Raw genomic sequence first — 19,202 nt, forward strand, 5'->3', positions numbered from 1 at the left:
AAAAAAATAAGGAGAAGGCTTTCGGGACGGAGCGCCGCCGTCTCGAGGCGAAACTTGGCCAGGAACATTTTGCCCTCCGGCGGAGCGATTCTGCCGGGGGAACTTCCCTCCCAGAGGGGGAAATCATCGTCATCATCATCACCAACAACTCTCCCATCTTGCGGAGGGAAATCTCCATCAACATATTCAACAACACCATCTCATCTCAAACCCTAGTTCATCTCTTGTATTCAATCTTGTTACCGGAACTATAGATTGGTGCTTGTGGGTGACTAGTACTGTTGATTACATCTTGTAGTTGATTACTATATGGTTTATTTGGTGGAAGATTATATGTTAAGATCCAATATGCTATTTAATACTCCTCTGATCATGAGCATCTTTATCATTTGTGAGTAGTTACTTTTGTTCTTGAGGTAACGGGAGAAATCATGTTGCAAGTAATCATGTGAATTTGATATGTGTTCGATATTTTGATAGTATGTATGTTGTGATTCCCTTAGTGGTGTCATGTGAACGTCGACTACATGACACTTCACCATATTTGGGCCTAAGGGAATGCATTGTGGATTAGCAATTAGATGATGGGTTGCAAGAGTGACAGAAGCTTAAACCCCAGTTTATGCGCTATTCCGTAAGGGACCGATTGGATCCTAGAGTTTAATGTTATGGTTAGAATTTATTCTTAATACTTTTCTCATAGTTGCGGATGCTTGCGGGAGGGTTAATCATAAGTAGGAGGTTTGTTCAAGTAAGAACAACACCTAAGTTGTAGCGAACCGACCTCAAACGGTCAAGTCTCTGTGCTTAAGTGTCATCCCTGGATCGGTATGCTGACACACATAGTACTCGAGGATTTATAACAGAGGTAAATCACATGTATAAAGTAACGTAAATACTATTACCTCAATCCATATAGCGGAAGTAACAACAAGGTTGTGGATTCCCATCAACACCAACGGCAAAGTTGAGTGTAGAAATCGTAACCCTAACGTATCACTTACTCGTCGTAAGAAAAATCCTGCAACAGTACATTGAATGTACTGGCAATTTCACACTGTAAAGCAATGCTGAATAATGGCTATCACTACATGCATATATGGCTGGTGGAGGCTCTATGGTTATAATGTTTTTGCGAAAAGCCAATTTTTCCCTACTACAAAGGAATATATTTTATTTAACTACAAAGTTGGTTGAAAAACATTGAGAAGGTTCCTCCAACTCAATCCCAATTAAATATGAATAATCCAACAATCTTATTAATTAAAGTGATGAGATCAAATCGATAACTCAAGAACCAGATATTCAAGATGTCCATAACCGGGGACACGGCTAACCATGATTAGTTTGTACACTCTGCAGAGGTTTGCGAACTTTTCCCCACAAGACTCGATCTCCTCCGTTGGATTTCTCGCACTACATGGTGTTTGAGAAACGGGTGACCGAGACACAGTCTTTCAGAAGCATTAACTCTTTACTCTGGGTAGACAGTTACACCTACTTTCCCCTACATCTGCTAGCCTACCACTGAAAGAGGTCATGCAACATACTCAACTATGCTAGAGCCCATAATAGCTTGTGGCTGCACACGAAAGATTCTAGCATGAATAATCTTACGATCCCTTTGAGCCCGGGTGGCGAACCATAGGGTGATCACACGGGTACTCCGGGATATCCTAGGACAACACTGGATTCTCCAGGTGCCCGGAACCAATCCACCCAGATGTGTATTTAAGTGGCCACCTTAAGTTAACCATTAATTAGCAATCTCACATCTGTCATGGATACACTCAAACCCAACCCACGTCTACGAGCATAGCATGGCAATATAAGCATAGCGCAGAAGTAACTCCCAAGGGTTTGATAATAAAACAGGTGATAGGTTCTACCTCATCATCTACTTCCCAATACCCACATGTTAAGAGATCCTACTCATGCAATGTTTGAGGGTTGTAACTAATGCATAAAATCTGGGTAATAAAGGGATATGATCAAAGTGTGAACTTGCCTTGTACTGTTGATGAAGATGATTTGCACCCATAACTCCTAATAGTTCTACTCGTCACACTCCGGTCAATCTAGCGTAAACAAGCAATAGTAACCACACATAAGCAATCACTCAAAAGATCGGAAAGAACGAAGAAGACAATTCTGAAAACATCAAAACCAAGCAAATAACTCTTGCAACATAAAACAATTTCTAACAGTATCAAAATTTTGTGAATTTGGCCTTATCAGAAAGTTTAGGTCAAGAGCTTTGATTTGCAAAAAAGAATCAACTCAAACGGAGTTATAAAACTCAAGTTACGATCAAACGAAGTTCAAATAAAAATCTGTTTGAAATCAAATTTTAAACTTTCAAAAATACGTTTAAGTTGTTTTACTGGATAGAGGGGATCATAACGAAGCAGTGGGCGTTGGTTTCGTTGGATTTGGATAAACGAGCGAAAAGTAGTGAAGGTTTGAAGATCTGGGACTAATCTATAAATAAAATATTCATGGATGGGTCCCTGGCCGAAATTAAAAAGAAAAAAGAAAAATCTATCGGACGAACGTCCGCTACAGAAACTAATTTGTCCGCTCTAGATCCTAAACGAGCGAACGTTCACTAATCAAAACCGTTTGGGAAAAACCGAAGAAAAACCAAAATAAACCGGGACGGCTCGGCGGTTTTCGTTGGTTTTCTTCGTCGACGGCGGCGAGGTCAACGACGAGGCGAACGGTGGCGGCTCCCGGCGCGGCTACGGGCGGCGGAGACGGCGGCGGGGGCGGTGCGGGGCGGCGGTGGTGGCGTTCGGCGGCAGCAGCGGCGAGGTCGGCGGCGCGATGGCGGATGCGAGATGCGGCACGATGCGAGGATGGAGAGAGAGATCGGGGCCCGGGGATCCGGATTTATAGGAGAGGAGGGCGAGAGGTGCCGTGGGGAAGGGGCAAGAGGAGGCCGGCGGCGTCACGGAGGCGGCGGCGATGTCGGTCACGCTCGGGACTTCGTCCCGAGCTCGGGGACGGTGGCGCGCGACTGGGTCGCGGACTGGCTTGAGCTGCACCGGCCCAGTTCGGAAAGTTTTTTTTAAACGCAGACAGACAAAAATTAAATAAAACAAAAGAAATAAAAATATTATATAGGCATATAATATATCAAAATTTTCAGAAAATTATTTTCTACAACATGAACATTTTTCTGGCATCAAATAAAATATTGAATAATTCAAATAAATCAAACAGTGCTACTGGTGCAATAAAACCCAGTAAAAATCATTGATTTCAAATTTATTTCTCTCCAATTTTCTAATGTAGGGAATCATTTTACCCTATTTTCCATATATTTTATTTTTGGAGAAAAATAATTCGAATAAAACCCAAATAACTCCAAATTGAAAATAATTTCAATGGGACTTTGAATTTAATTCTTTTAAAACTTCCAAATCATATTTCATATGTTTCGAAGAAGTCATTTTATCTTCTCTCATGAAAATCATTGAGTTGCTTAAAGTTTCTGAATTTGAAAATAGTTCCAAATGAAATTCAAATATTTTCAAATACCCTTTTCATTTAATTAAATGGAAGAAGTCATGTCATCTTCTCTCTAGGGTTTTGTATTTGAAAAGAATTTGAATTCGCAGAGATCATAAATGCAAAAATGAAAGTTTGGGAAAGTCCTTTTATTCCCTCTCATTTAACTTTCAAAAGTTTCAAATTCACTCACTTCGAGTCAATCAATCACACAACAATCAAACAAACAATCAAAACTATTTATTTAATATAACATTCCAAAATTTAGATTTTTCGGATGTTACATAAGCACTAGTCCACCCACATATCAAATTATCAAAGTAGCGAACACAAATCAAACCAACATGATGAAAGTGACTAGATGAAATTCCCGTGTACCCTCAAGAACGCTTTTCTTATTATAAGAGACCGTTTTGTCATGTCCTTTGCCTCAAAAGGATTGGATTACCTTGCTGCATACTTGTTACTATTATCGTTACTTGCCCGTTACAAATTATCTTGCTATCAAACTACTCGCTACTTACAATTTCAGCACTTGCAGACATTACCTTACTGAAAACTACTTGTTATTTCCTTCTGCTCCTCGTTGGGTATGACACTCTTACTTATCAAAAAGAGCTACAATTGATCCCCTATACTTGTGGGTCATCAGCAAGCCATAGAGAATAAATGGATCTTCAAGAAGAATGACGTTGACGGTAATGTTACTGTCTACAAAGCTCGACTTGTTGCAAAAGGTTTTCGACAAGTTCAAGGAGTTGACTACGATGAGACCTTCTCACCCGTAGTGATGCTTAAGTCTGTCTGAATCATGCTAGCAATTGCCACATTTTATGATTATGAAATTTGGCAAATGGATGTCAAAACTGCATTCCTTAATGCATATCTTAAAGAAGAGTTGTATATGATGCAACCAGAAGGTTTTGTCGATCCTAAAGGTGCTAACAAAGTGTGCAAGCTCCAGCGATCCATTTATGGTCTGGTGCAAGCATCTCGGAGTTGGAATATACGCTTTGATAGTGTTATCAAAGCATATGGTTTTATACAGACTTTTGGAGAAGCCTGTATTTACAAGAAAGTGAGTGGGAGCTCTATAGCATTTCTAATATTATATGTGGATGATATTGCTGATTGGAAATGATATAGAATTTCTGGATAGCATAAAATGATACTTGAATAAGAATTTTTCAATGGAAGACCTCGGTGAAGCTGCTTATATATTGGGCATCAAGATCTATAGAGATAGCTCAAGACGCTTAATTGGACTTTCACAAAACACATACCTTGATAAAGTTTTGAAGAAGTTCAAAATGGATCAGTCAAAGAAAGGGTTATTGCCTGTATTACAAGGTGTGAAGTTGAGTCAAACTCAATGCCCGACCACTTCAGAAGATAGAGAGAAAATGAAAGTCACTCCCTATGCCTCAGCCATAGGTTCTATCATGTATGCAATGCTGTGTACCAGACCTGATGTGTGCCTTGCTATAAGTTTAGCAGGGAGGTACCAAAGTAATCTAGGAGTGGATCACTGGACAGCGGTCAAGAACATCCTGAAATACCTGAAAAGGACTAAGGATATGTTTCTCGTTTATGGAGGTGACAAAGAGCTTGTCGTAAGTGGTTACATCGATGCAAGCTTTGACACTGATCCGGATGACTCTAAGTCACAAACCAGATACGTATTTATATTAAATGGTGGAGCTGTCAGTTGGTGTAGTTCCAAGCATAGCGTCGTGGCGGGATCTACGTGTGAAGTGGAGTACATAACTGCTTCGGAAGTAGCAAATGAAGGAGTTCATATCCAATCTAGGTGTAATACCTAGTGCATCGGGTCCAATGAAAATCTTTTTTGACAATACTGGAGTAATAGCCTTGGCGAAGGAATCCAGATTTCATAAGAGAACCAAACACATCAAGAGACGCTTCAATTCCATCCGCGATCAAGTCAAGGAGGGATACATAGAGATTTGCAAAATACATACGGATCTGAATGTTGCAGACCCGTTGACTAAGCCTCTTCCACGAGCAAAACATGATCAGCACCAAGATTCCATGGGTGTTAGAATCATTACTATGTAATCTAGATTATTGACTCTAGTGCAAGTGGGAGACTGAAGGAAATATGCCCTAGAGGCAATAATAAAGTTGTTATTTATATTTCCTTATATCATGATAACTGTTTATTATTCAGCTAGAATTGTATTAACCAGAAAGTTAGTACATGTGTGAATACATAGACAAACAGAGTGTCCCTAGTATGCCTCTACTTGACTAGCTCGTTAATCAAAGATGGTTAAGTTTCCTGACCATAGACATGTGTTGTTATTTGATCAACGGGATCACATCATTAGAGAATGATGTGATGGACAAGACCCATCTGTTAGCTTAGCATAATGATCATTTAGTTTTATTGCTATTACTTTCTTCATGACTTATACATATTCCTCTGACTATGAGATTATGCAACTCCCGAATACCGGAGGAACACCTTGTGTGCTATCAAACGTCACAACATAACTGGGTGATTATAAAGATGTTCTACAGGTGTCTCCGAAGGTGTTTGTTGGGTTGGCATAGATCAAGATTAGGATTTGTCACTCCGTGTATCGGAGAGGTATCTCTGGGCCCTCTCGGTAATGCACATCACTATAAGCCTTGCAAGCAATGTGGCTAATGAGTTAGTTGCGGGATGATGCATTACGGAACGAGTAAAGAGACTTGCCGGTAACGAGATTGAACTAGGTATGATGATACCAACGATCGAATCTCGGGCAAGTAACATACCGATGACAAAGGGAATGACGTATGTTGTTATGCGGTTTGACCGATAAAGATCTTCGTAGAATATGTAGGAGCCAATATGAGCATCCAGGTTCCGCTATTTCTTATTGACCGGAGATGTGTCTCGGTCATGTCTACATAGTTCTCGAACCCGTAGGGTCCGCACGCTTAACGTTCAATGACGATTTGTATTATGAGTTATGTGTTTTGGTGACCGAAGTTTGTTCGAAGTCCCGGATGAGATCACGGACATGACGAGGAGTCTCGAAATGGTCGAGAAGTAAAGATTCATATATTGGAAGGTTACATACGGACACCGGAATGGTTCCGAAGAAGATCGGGGATTTTTCGGAGTACCGGGAGGTTACCGGAACCCCCCCCCCCGGAAAGTTAATGGGCCTATTGGGCCATAGCGGAGGAGAGGAGGCAAGCCACGGGAGGAGGCGCGCGCCCCCCTTGCCCAATCCGAATTGTACAAGGGGAGGGGGCGCGGCCCCCTACTTCCTTCTCCCTCTCCCTCCTTTCCCCTTTCCCCCTCTCCGTTGGAAGGAAAGGGGGGGCGAAGTAGGACTCCCCCTCTTGGCGCCCCCCCCCCCTTGGGCCGGCCTCCTCCTCCCCCTCCTTTATATACGTGGGCAGGGGGCACCCCAAAGACACAACAGTTGTTTCTTAGCCATGTGCGGTGCCCCCCTCCACATTTTACTCCTCCGGTCATAGCATCGTAGTGCTTAGGCGAAGCCCTGCGCGGATCACATCACCAACACCGTCACCACGCCATCGTGCTAACGGAACTCTCCCTTGACCCTCTACTGGATCAAGAGCTCGAGGGACGTCATCGAGCTGAACGTGTGCTGAACACGGAGGTGCCGTACGTTCGGTACTTGGATCGGTTGAATCATGAAGACGTTCGACTACATCAACCGCGTTGACATAACGCTTCCGCTTTCGGTCTACGAGGGTACATGGACACACTCTCCCGTCTTGTTGCTATGCATCTCCTAGATAGATCTTGCATGATCGTAGGATTTTTTTTGAATTACTACGTTCCCCAATAGTTGGGAGCCCCCCCCCCCCTGCATGGGGTGCCATCGACAAGGAGGGGCCTTGTGGGCAAGCTCCCCCCTTTTGTAGGGCAATGTTGGTGAGGAGGCCTCCTTTCTGGCAGCCATCTCCTTGCCTTCTCCACTCGTCCTTCTCTTGTAAATATAGGAGGAGAGGAGCTCTCGCAACACACTTCAACTTGAGCCTTCGAGCTCCCACCAAATGGCATGCAATGATATGCCTTCTCTCTCTAGATACTGCACGAAATAGTTTCGCAGCGTCGAAAGGCTAACTAGTCTCTGGTAGCGATTAGTTCTGGACGGCGAAGCGACGCTAGATAGGTGGCACCATGTGTGTGCAACTCAGTAGATAGATCGTACGTTCGATCTTCTTTTCGAGGGAGAAAATTCTCGCGGTTGGGAGGCAGTAAGGGAAATTCCAACGCATGACCAATCTGGTCTGGGTGTGTCTGTTTTGGCCCAAACGGATAGACGCCATGGTCCAACGCGCGACCCCATCCCCAAATTTTGTCCGTTTGGCGTCTGGCCCGCCCCATTTTTGGCGCATACTTGTTCCTGGTTTGCATCCAAATGGACGGCGAACGGACGCCCATGTGTCCACTCCGCGTCCGCCTCAGGCCCACATGGTCCTACCTCCCACCGCCCGCATTTACGGCGCACATGCGGGCGGACCCGCCTGTCAGCCTCCCAGCCGCGCGGTCCTCGTCCTTTTTAATGTGGAAGTCATGGACCGGCCAGTCCACACTTCCACTCCCAGCGACTCGTGCCTCCTCGAAACCCGACACGCCCAAACCCTAGCTCTGGCCGCCGCTCTTCCACCTCGCTGTCGGCCATGGGCTAGCATTGGGTCGACGGCCGCAAGGGGAAGCACGACCACGAGGCCGGGTCCTCCTCTGGCCACTGCGACCGCTCCCTCGCCCTCCTCCGCTGTTCACCATCGCCCCGCCGGCGGCCGACCATCGCAATCGGCCATACGTCAAGGCCAGAATTTGCAAGGGGTACTAGGAGACGGGCACACCGTTGCCATGGAGCAACGTCCACTTCCCGAACTACTAGCATGTGTCGGCCGGCCACGTGCCCATCCCGCCAGTTCCGGTTGGTTGCCAAGCTCGCTGCAAGGAGATCCAACGCCGTCGTGCCCGCCTGCCCCCTAACCTCATCGACGATGCTAAGTACGCCGTTGATTCCCCACTGCGGGACACTTGGTTCCGCGACGAGCACGATCTGAGGCGGCAACCGTACTTCGCCGGTCGTGGTCCGAGTGTGCCATGGGCGTGCCAGCCGCGTGGTCGTGCGCGGATCTGCGAGCTCACCTTGACGCCTTCCCCCTCGTCGTCCCCGCCACCACCACCTCCCATGTCCGCCGGGGAGGAGGAGGAGCTCGTGCGGAGGGTTCTGGAGGAGTCTGTCCACGACCACGACGAGGCCCAGTGGCAAGGGCTCGAGGTGATGATGTCCCTCTCCGATGCGGGTGACGTTGCCATCCCCCCGGAGCTGCAAGAGGCCATCGTGAAGGAGAGGTGGTCAAGGAGGAGGAGACCACCGTGGAGCCGCATTTCACGGCAATGGTGGGGCAGACGTGGTCGTGGACGGACATGGTGTCGTGCACGCCGGGGTACGTCTCTGTGCCGCCCTCGTGGGCAGGTGCCGAGCCGTGGTCGTCGTCCCCGCCATGGGAAGAGGTCGTGCAGGCGCCTCCGGCCATGCAGTCGCCGCATGGGTCGCCTGCCCAACTCTGGCAGCCACCTCCATACATCGATCTCACCGGGGACGACGATGAGAAGGACGGCGGCGGCACCGAGGACGACCATTGTGATGGTGTCAAGTGTTTTTAATGTTTTTTTAAGTTTTAAGCTAAGTTTACATGGTTTAAATATTTTAGAACTGTTTAATTAAGTTTATTTCTATGTTTTTAAATGTGTGGACGACCTCTCTTTTTTATCGCGAGCCGAACAAAATGTGATGCGGCTGCCCGATTGGGTGCCCTAGTAGGCGGACGGACAAAACCAGATTGGGTCGTCCATTTTCTCGATCCAAACGGACAAAATCCGGACTAAACAAACGTCCGTTTGGGGTCGACGGTTGGAGCTGGCCTAAATCCTAGCTGCAGGAATTTGTCCCAACGATCTACACCAACTCTTCTTTTGCTACTCTACGAGTTGGTAACGGACATATCAAACCTTGTATGCATCTTCATAGTGGTCCTAGGCTGGTGTGTAGGATGGATTTTTTTTGTTTTTTGTTGTGTTCCCCTACCCTCAGAGAGCTCCTCTAGTACCTCGGACTGCGAGTTTCTTTACATTCATCAATGAAGTCTTCCGTCCACCTCCGTCTAATTACGCACCACTTACTGAATCCCAATATGCACATCATGCAACATCCTTCAATTATGCAACAAGCCGTTTAATTGCACACCACTTAATTAGCCCACATAGGATAGCATATTCTTTTCTTCCTTTAGCCGGACTCATTCTCCTCTTTCCATGTCATCCTCGTCCTCCGCTTATTTATTCTCAAGCCGACTTATTGAGTTGACTAATAATAGGTAAATTTAAGACGTATACAAATTGATGATTTTGGTTCTGAAGGGGCGAGGTGGTACTTTTTAATGATAATAGTAAGAGCCGACTTATTGAGTTGGTGGATTTTTTTTCTAGGCCCTACAGACAGCGAACTCAGCATGTGTTATGTAATTGTAGTTAGCCTATCCAGCATAGTTTACAAAGAAAACACTTTTTTTTTTTCTTGCTACTCAATGGAAGGGAAAAAAAAGATGCAGAGCAGACCCATTGGCTCACATAGGGGACTCCCTGAGACCCAGTCAAATCAAAGAAAAATAAGGATGCGAAGCAGGCCTCTTGACTGCATGGTTTGGAGCTCCATCCAAAATTTGTTTATGCATGAACAAACAAAAAAATATTATTACCACGTCAAATAGGTATGGGAGACGAACGTTACTTCATTAGTAGGAATAGTCGTATAGATATAGATTTATATTCAAAAAGTACCAAGTATACAATAATAAACAAATCAAAAAACCTTTTTACAAAATCTTATATTATCAATTCAAATATTCATGGTGCATATAACCAAATCTCATGGAAACATATTACAATCAATTGGTGCAGCAACAGACGGGATATCATCAGGTTCAGATAGTGGACCAATACACTTTTACCGTGATAGAAGCCAACTCATGCTTTATCTGACGTCGAACACATCCATGTAGCTTAGCTTTGAAGGAACAACAACGCTCAACATTATTGCTACCAAATCTGAACTTCAACTTCATAACAGTGCCCGACGTGACTGCAACCACAACTCTTCGCAGGCCACGCGACTGATCAATAGTACCATGAAAAAGAGGAATTTCTTCATAGTTCTCCATAATATAAATTAAGGAACTCAGAGATAAACTGAAGCCACTATGTACTTCTGATACGACAACTTCTATTGTTGCCTCCACTGCATGCTCCACATATGCTAAAGATATGTCAACTGTGCCACATTTGCCATTAATGCGATGTTTGATTGGTCTCCATGGTTTCTGATCATAGCATGCTATTGCGCCATCAATTAGTTGCAGATCGTCTTCCTCTTGCCCTCCATTCTTGACCCTTAGATCAAACTCAATAAAAACTGGGGAGTACATTTCAATGCCTCTCTTAGGACCAGTCATTTGAATAAGAGAACGCTATAAAAAGTACAGTTATTGTTATGAGTAGTTCTACTTAGCAAACTAAGAAATATCTAAAAGCAGAAATGATATGCTGGCCATGTGCTAACTGTTTAAAAAAAATAGATGGTATAAATACAAAATTCTTTTAGTTTAGTTCCACAGATGTATGTTCCATGTGAAAATGATTATGCTCCAATTAAAAAATAAAACAGCAGTAAGAAATCTAGAATGCAAAGTTAGTTTCCGACAAACATGCATGCTGCACACACAAATTCAAATACTATCAAAGAGCCATATCAACTCCCGGATCAACTCCCAGCTTCATTTATATGGACCGAGGCAAATCAACATTCACACACAAGAACCAGTACCCACCAACATCAGTTTAAACTATCCGTAGGAGACGAAATTGCAGTTATAAGAATGCACAGAAAATATGGTATTTTATACATGGAAAGTCACATTTGTCATGCTGGTATCAAGGTTGTCAAAATCTTACATTCTGGATCGAATCAGACTCAATGATAGGACCACAATCATATAACTGACGTAAAATATGAAAATTATCAGATTCTACAAAAATAAAAATAAAAATATTGCATTATTCCAAGAGTGACTCGTGTGCTTATTCTGTGTTAACTTGAGTGCAGATTGTATTTGTCTTCACTGATCCTCTTAGACATGGGACCTTAGTCAATGAACCAGGGCAGGTCTTGAAATTTGGGGGCCCAGGACAGAACTAAAACTCGGGACCCCTTGATATAAATACCATTTGTGTGTTTCGTAATGTCAATTGCCTGAAAATGGCAATGCTCAATTTTCCTGGAGAAATATGCAATGCACAGAGTACAGAGTTGAATATGGGAGCAACGCGGGCTTCAATTGGCGGTGGAGATGAGTTGGAGGTTGTGGGTGCCGTGTGATGCGGGGTTCCCTGCGCCGAAGAAGAGGCATAGAGGAATGACCAGAGCGGCTGACTGACGGAGGAGATGGTATAACGACCCTAGGAATCGGGATCACAAAGGACGGGAATTGGAGCAGGTGAGGGAGGACATCGGGGGTGAGGAAGGAGAGCGGTAGGTTAGATGAAGTGAAAGGAGTGAGAGCGATCCAGAATTTTCATAAAGCCTTTTTTCAAAAAAAATTGAAAGTGGGAGAGGCTCCCACTGACTTTCTATTAAGTTATCGAAGTCCCCAATTACATGAGTTAGGAGGGGAGGACAGGGGGGGGGGGGGGGGTAACAGAGGCTATACAGCCTGCACAAGACAAAGAAAAGGAAGCACAAAACACAGGCTAAGCTTAAAGGGCTAGCAGAAAAGAGTCAATTTAGGGGTGCAATTTGTTGTGAACTCTTTGTCTCAGCAGATCGAAGACCTCCTTGAATCTGGCTAGCCTAGATAAATGTGAGCGCGGCACATTTCTGAATAGCTTAGCACTCCTCTCCTTCCAGATCCACCAGGCAGCCACAGTGAATACTTCCATGAACATGGGTTTTCTCCAGGCCTCTCTACCATTTGGAACCTGTCCAGAGTGTCTGGCCACGTAATCCCCAATGCGTTCCAACAGTTGGCAGCAAAATCACAAAGGAAGAAAAGATGAACCAAAGTTTCTTCTGGAGGTACTGTGCACAGGAGGCAATCAAAGTTATCATCGGCTATGGCATAATTTCTCCGTTTCAGCGTATTCCTCGTGTTCAATCTGTCCACCAGATTTCCAAATCCATTTGAACACCTCGTCTGCCTGAGCTTCCCTGAAACAGAAAGAATAGTAGCAGCTGGAGGTGTAGTCTCTGGCCCATACGCACTGCCAAAAATCACAGCCACCATTCCCAGGATCAATAGGAGCAGACACTTGCTGAAGATCAAGCACTTCCTGTCTCGCTTGGAGGGACAGAGGAAGATTGAAAACATCATCCACAGATGTTGTCGTCAGCATGGCTTGGACAGATATATCCTCAAAAGAAAAGGCTCTAGGGTGCGAGTTGCAAGCAATGTCATCCATCCAAAGGTCTTTCCAAAACAGAACTGTATCCCCGCAGCCCACCTGAACTTTTGTGATACCCCTGTATATGTCTGAGAGCTGCAGCACGTCTTTCCACCAGAAGGATCCACAAGGGTAAGAAGCATGGGGTATTTTGTCTACATAGTATGTCGATCAGACAAGCTGCACCCATGGAACATCCTGTTTATATAAAATTTATACAAGAATTTCAGAAGTAAACCTTGGTTTTGGATCTTAAAGTTGAGCACACCAAGGCCGCCTTTCTCTTCGGGTTGGCACACTAAATCCCAAGCAGCGAGGGAGTTGCATTTGATGCCATCCTCAGTTTTCTTTCTCCATAGGCAAGTGCGTCTCAGCTTATCCAGAGAAGCGAGGACAGAGTTGACCAGAGTGAGTTTGGCTCCATAGGGACGCAAACAAGTCGTAGTCGAGAGCCTCCTCTCCATAGAGACCACTAGGGGCATAAGATCCGTCACAGTTGTTCTGGTGGTTCCGAGAGGCAGGCCTAGGTAAGTGAACTACATTTGGCCGATAGTACAACCAAAGATATCTGCTAATTCAATGGCCCAGGCCGGCTGAACATTGTGGGACAATGGTTGATCTCTGAAAGTTGATACGGAGCCCAATCGACCTGGCATACTTCAACAGAATATCTTTCATTCTTGTGGCTTGAGAAGGACATGCAGACAGAACCATAACGCTGTGTTTGGATGTCTGTATTGGAGGCCTCCGTATTGAATTGTTTTCAATTCCAATTCAGCAAGGAAACTGTAATGGACATGAATACGAATTCGGTTGTTTGGATGTTAACTGATTTGGGTCATGAAATTTTACCGAGGTTTCAATACGGAATCTTGTTTGGATGGCAAACTATGGAATTGCATAGAAATATTTGTATATGCATCAAAACAAAATTTGTACAATGTGTGACTATAATTGAATGATTATATAGCAGAAGAAAATCAAATATTCTAGAAATCCACGACAACAAATAATATCAATGCAACAACAACAATAATTCTTTTTTTTCGAGAATGAACAAATAATTCTACAGCCTAGAAGCCCGCAAGTTTTGGCCGCAGATTAGAAACCACAGATGAAATTTAAATATGCAGAGTCTGTGAGATCGTGGGATCTTGAAGCCAGCTGTATGTGCTCAATCGCAACTTCCATTTGTTTGTACTGATTTCCAAAGATACAGCACTGACTGCGGGCACGCGGCGCTATGGTTTTGCTGTTTATGCAACACGGCTATCAATTTGCTACCTCTACGTCTTATGATAAAGATGTCTTGGTTGCAAATGTAAACAATGGTAGTACTAATTTAGATTTATATAAATGTAAGTCTCTTATTATATACCCTGAAGCAATTCACATCAGAAAGTTATCCTAGCTAGAGTTAACAGTCATTTTGCTTTCTGGTCGACCTCACCGCAGCTGATGTGTAGCTCGCTGGTGCCGTGGATGGTCTAACTAATCTACATCAAGCACTAGGTCTGGATTAATTTTATCTTCTTAGATGTCAAATGATTAGTCGGACATATTTGGCGTTCATCCAGACTACATATATCTGATGCAGCGTGGTGGCGGAGCAAGGCCGTCGACGTGTTCATTCAGGGGCCGTATCGTAGAGCAGATCGATGTCGTGCTTTGGGTTAGATCTGAGCCGTGCTAGGAATGGTTTGGTCGGCGACGAGGTGGGAAGGAACCACAACACGCAACAGATTGAATCTGGGCGACGTCGATGGCGAGTTCGAAGGGAGGTGTGCGTACGGAGAGATGAGGGAGGGGATTGGGAGAGACAAAATAGACGAGATATGAGGGGATACACAATCATGTGTGTGCGTGATATACAGGACGTTAGCAAAGGCTGGGTGAGATTAGTACAGGTATACGAATAGTATAGAAAAGAATTAGCATTTTGTTATCTCTACCGTGAGATTGAAGAATCGACGGGTGTCAAGTGGTCTGGCGTTGGCTTCCTATCAGACTGCTGATACAAAGTGTTTACCATATTAGAAATGATTGGATGGGAAGAAGATAGCTGAACCACATTAAATAACAAGCTCGATTATGAATACTTCCAGGACGGATTCGTCCCTCTCCCCTCTCGCGACCGCGCCGCCCCCGCGGGCGACCGGTCGCACCTCCAACGCCTCCTTCCCTCCCCCTCCCCCTCCCCTCTCTCCTTGCAGCCGTCGCTGGCGTCCGGCGCCGGGCCTGGCCCGGGCGGCGCTGGCGGCGGCGGCCACTGGCCTTTCCCCTCGCGGGTCGCTCCGACGCGGGGCGGTGCGGCGCTGCGGGGTGCTCCCAGGCGGCGGCGGTCCGGCGCGGCGGCGGTGCTCTCCGGCGTGGTGGCGGGAGATCTTCTGGGCGGTGGCGCGATCTGGTGGCGCCCGCTCGGCCCAGATCTGGGCCCTTCGGGCCCCATCTGGGTCTGGGCGGGCCGGCGGCGGGGAGGGTCGTCGGTGCGGCTTCCGGGAGGCAGGAGAGCGGCGATGGGCGGGTGGATGCTGGCGGCGCTGGTGCCGCCTTGCTGCAGCGTGGCCGGCGGGGCTTTACAGGCCCAATTCGGGCCTGGCCGGGCCAAGGGTGGCCTGGTATGCCCTGCTGCTGCGTCCAGACGGCGACCGCGACGATGCCGGAGACTCGGGCCTCCCGCACGACGGCGGTGGAGGTAGTTCCCTCCCGCGTGGCTCCGGTGCTGCTGCTCCTGTCGCCTTGTGCGTCTCTCTCCATCCTCTTGGCCTCGTGGTGGCGATCTCGGTGAGGCGGCGTGGGTGGCGTCAAGACCGCGGTGGCGCATGCTGGTGGGCGGCGAGGTGTCTGGTTGGCTCCGGCCTGGGTGGGCGGTGGGGTTTGGAGTGCGGGAGAAATCCCTTGCCGGCTCTCTTCCGGCTCCGATGCGGTGACACCTGGTTGCCACCATCCCTTCTTGGAGGGTGTCGGATGTATCCATCCCCCACTTCCTTTCGCGTGCCGGGGGAAACCCTAGGACACGTCCGGGCAGCAGCGTCGTCGACGTCGCATCCCTTGCTGGAGGTGCTTGGTACGCGGCGGGTCGGAGCCTGGGTCTGTGGTGGATCAATTTCGGAGGGCGCAGCGGTGGCGGGTCATCCGCGCTTTGTCGAGCTGCCGTTGTTGTCATTTCTTTCTTCTTCTTTGTTCTTTCTCTTTCTTTTGGGCTTGTTGTGCTTCTCGCCCGAGCATTCCTCTATATCGGTGTTGGTGGCTTTGTAATACAAAGCGGGGGGAAACCCTTTTTCGGTAATAACAAGCTCGGTAGTCGCATACATGGTAGAATGGCAATCTGTGCACAAGAGGGATGGATCGGCTGTGAAAGAAAATGTGGTGCAGAAGTGGACAACGCCAAAGGTGGGATGGATTAAAGCCAACTCAAACGGAGCAATGTCCAAGCATGGCGAGAAGTGTGGCGGCAGGGTGATCTTGAGGGGTCTTGCCGACCGGCTGCATGTCATGTTTATCATGATGCCTTGGAACCAGAGGTGGTGGAGATCTTGGCGTGCAAACAAGAGGTGAAGGTAACGTGGGTTAGTCGCTCCGTGAATGCTTCCGCTCATAAACTAGCTAGAGTAGGGGTAGGAGAAGAACTATGTAAGGTGTGGATTATGGTGCCAACAAGAAACGATTGGTGTTGAATCATTAGAATATGTATGCCCCATAGCGGGCATTGCCCTAGTTCCCTTAGTTGCCACTCACGGCCGAAATCATTCTATCCTTGTTTAGCACCGTCGGTACGTGGATGAAACGGTTCCGCCACGACGACTGGCACGGGTGGCGGCGATATAGCCTGAGCAAACACCACGAGATGTCCCCATGGGCAATTGTGCTCTGCCTCCTCCTCCTGGGTTCGTGCACGACACGCTTGTCGAAGCATGTTGTTGAACACCCGTGCGTACCTCATCGCGTAAACCAATGATGAACTGTGAGACGAAGATTATTCAATGTCGGATCCAGAGAGCTCAAGTGATCCATACACGATTCAAACGCCAGGTGGCAGTTCTCCTGGCGTTCATAACGGTCTGCTTGAGGTGGTCCAGACGGTGAAGCAGGCCGTCAAATTCGTCCTGGTCAATCTCCGTGTGGCCGAACTTCGTGTGCACCGTCGCAATGAACATGTTTTAGTCGCCGAGTTGGTGTAGCCGCTTATACGCCTGGCACCAAAGGGCGGTGTGACCCTCCATGTATAATACGGCGGTCGTCACCCACTGCTTTGACGGCGCCTGGTAGAGATCGAAGTATGTGTGGCAGCGATTGAACCAAAGGCATGACGAGTCACCCCCGAAGCGCCAAAAATCATTCTTCGATGGCTTGTGAGTTGTGACGAAAGTTGTCGTGTGGCCTCGGTAGCGAGGATTGGTGGTGGTCGTGTTGACTGCATGCTCGACACGTCGGTCCTGCACGTCCGGTGGGTGTGGAGGGGAAGCCCATTCTTGGTGAGGACCGTGGTCCTGCGTGTCGTCGACGTGATGGTCGCCTCCAGCGTCGCCTGCTGATGTTTGACCCCATCAAGACCGTCGCCGAAATCCACCACTTGAGTACCCAACTGCTGGACTTCGGCGGCAAGAGGACAATTTTTGGAGCAGCTCTTCCAAGGTTTTCCGCACCCCTTCCATGGCTTGCAAGACAAATTTCGGGATATATGCACATAGCATGGCTAGCGGCGCCGTCGTGGCTGCCCCAATCAAGCCTACCCTGCTCAGTATTTTGTGTTTGGTCGTCGGAGCAACCCGACACCCTTCAAAGTGGATGTTATGGCTCAATCAAGGGAGTATGGCACGAACCGGAACCTATTGTGCCAATTTTTTAGGCAACTGAACAATAGCCATGCCCATAAAATTACATCAATTGTTGAAGAGTCCAAACTATGCATCATATACACGAAGGTAAGTACTTAATTAGCAATATACAAGGGGAATAGCTAATCGAGATTGTCACTTTGCGACCACCCGGAGAGAGAGAGAGGGAGAGAGAGAGAGGAGGGAGGGAGAGAGATCGTCGCTCTATGCTCGCAAACTCGCGATAGGAAGGGAGGAAAAAACAAAGACATCATGGACTCATTTACAGGCCCTAGGGACCGGATCATCGGAGAGTGGAGCTTCAAAGTTCATCGGCGGCTCGGCATCCCAAGGGAAATAGCTGAATCGAGGTCGCCACTTTGCGACCCGCGGAGAGAGAGAGAGATCATTGCTCTGTGCTCGCAAACTCACGATCGGAAGGGAAGGGAAAACAAAGACACCGTGGACTCATTTACAAGCGCTATATGTGCTCCTACTATCAAGCGACTTCCTGCCTCCCTGGGCCATGGCCGACAGGCTACTACCTGCATACTTGGGTGGGCCCCCATAGGCTTTGGGGGCTGGGGCGGCTGCCCCTCCTGCCCTCGCTCAGGACAGCCCCCGCTCAGGACCAACCCTGCCATGAACTGAACCGACCATACCTACAACATGTCTTGGACTCCTTAAAGTTTACCTTGTCTCTCATTGGTCTTGTCTGTCATCCCTTCCCACCGCCAACACTCTCTATAGTCAATCGGCAAAACCCCCAATCAAGCAAGTGAAACAAGCCGTGAATCAAGTCAACCAGGTAGTCATGGCATTCATTATATTATTTTTATTTTTCTAGCTCATCTCATTCTTTGGCGCAATTATCTTAGATGACCTATGGCGGCTACAATGAAGCTATGGGAGAGTCATTGAGCACCGCTTAAGAAGAATGACAAGCGTGACCAAAAATCAGTTTGGTTTCATGCCTGGGAGGTCGACCATGGAAGCCATTTTCTTGGTACGACAACTTATGGAGAGATACAAAGAGCAAAAGAAGGACCTGAATATGGTGTTCATTGACTTGGAGAAGGCATATGATAAGATACTGCGGAATGTCATGAGGTGGGCCTTGGAGAAACACAAAGTCCAAGCAAAGTAGATTACCCTCCCCTCTCTCGATCGCGTCGCCCCCGCAGGCGACCGGCCGCACGGCGACCTCCCCCTCCTCAGCCCCCCCTCTCCCCTTCCTCCCCGCCGCCGTCGCTGGCGCCCGCAGCCGGCCTGGCCCCAGGGACGCTGGTGGCGGCGGCCCCCTGACTTTCCCCTCCCGGTGGCTCTCCGGCGCGGGGCGGAGCTGCACCGGGGGGTGCTCCTAGGCG

At 47.2% G+C, this 19,202-nt stretch overlaps 1 protein-coding gene across 1 annotated transcript in view; it reads right to left on the bottom strand.

Moving 5' to 3' along the window:
* Window positions 1-10,313: 10,313 nt before the first annotated feature.
* Window positions 10,314-19,202, bottom strand: part of LOC123145508 (uncharacterized) — a 14,194-nt gene continuing 5,305 nt past the window's right edge. Inside the window, exon 4 of the mRNA XM_044564933.1 lies at window positions 10,314-11,049. Within this exon, the coding sequence (XP_044420868.1) occupies window positions 10,507-11,049 (543 nt within the window). The 3' untranslated portion in view covers window positions 10,314-10,506. The remainder of the gene's footprint in view (window positions 11,050-19,202) is intronic.

Source organism: Triticum aestivum, chromosome 6D, assembly GCF_018294505.1.
Source record: "Triticum aestivum cultivar Chinese Spring chromosome 6D, IWGSC CS RefSeq v2.1, whole genome shotgun sequence".
Lineage (NCBI taxonomy): Eukaryota > Viridiplantae > Streptophyta > Magnoliopsida > Poales > Poaceae > Triticum > Triticum aestivum.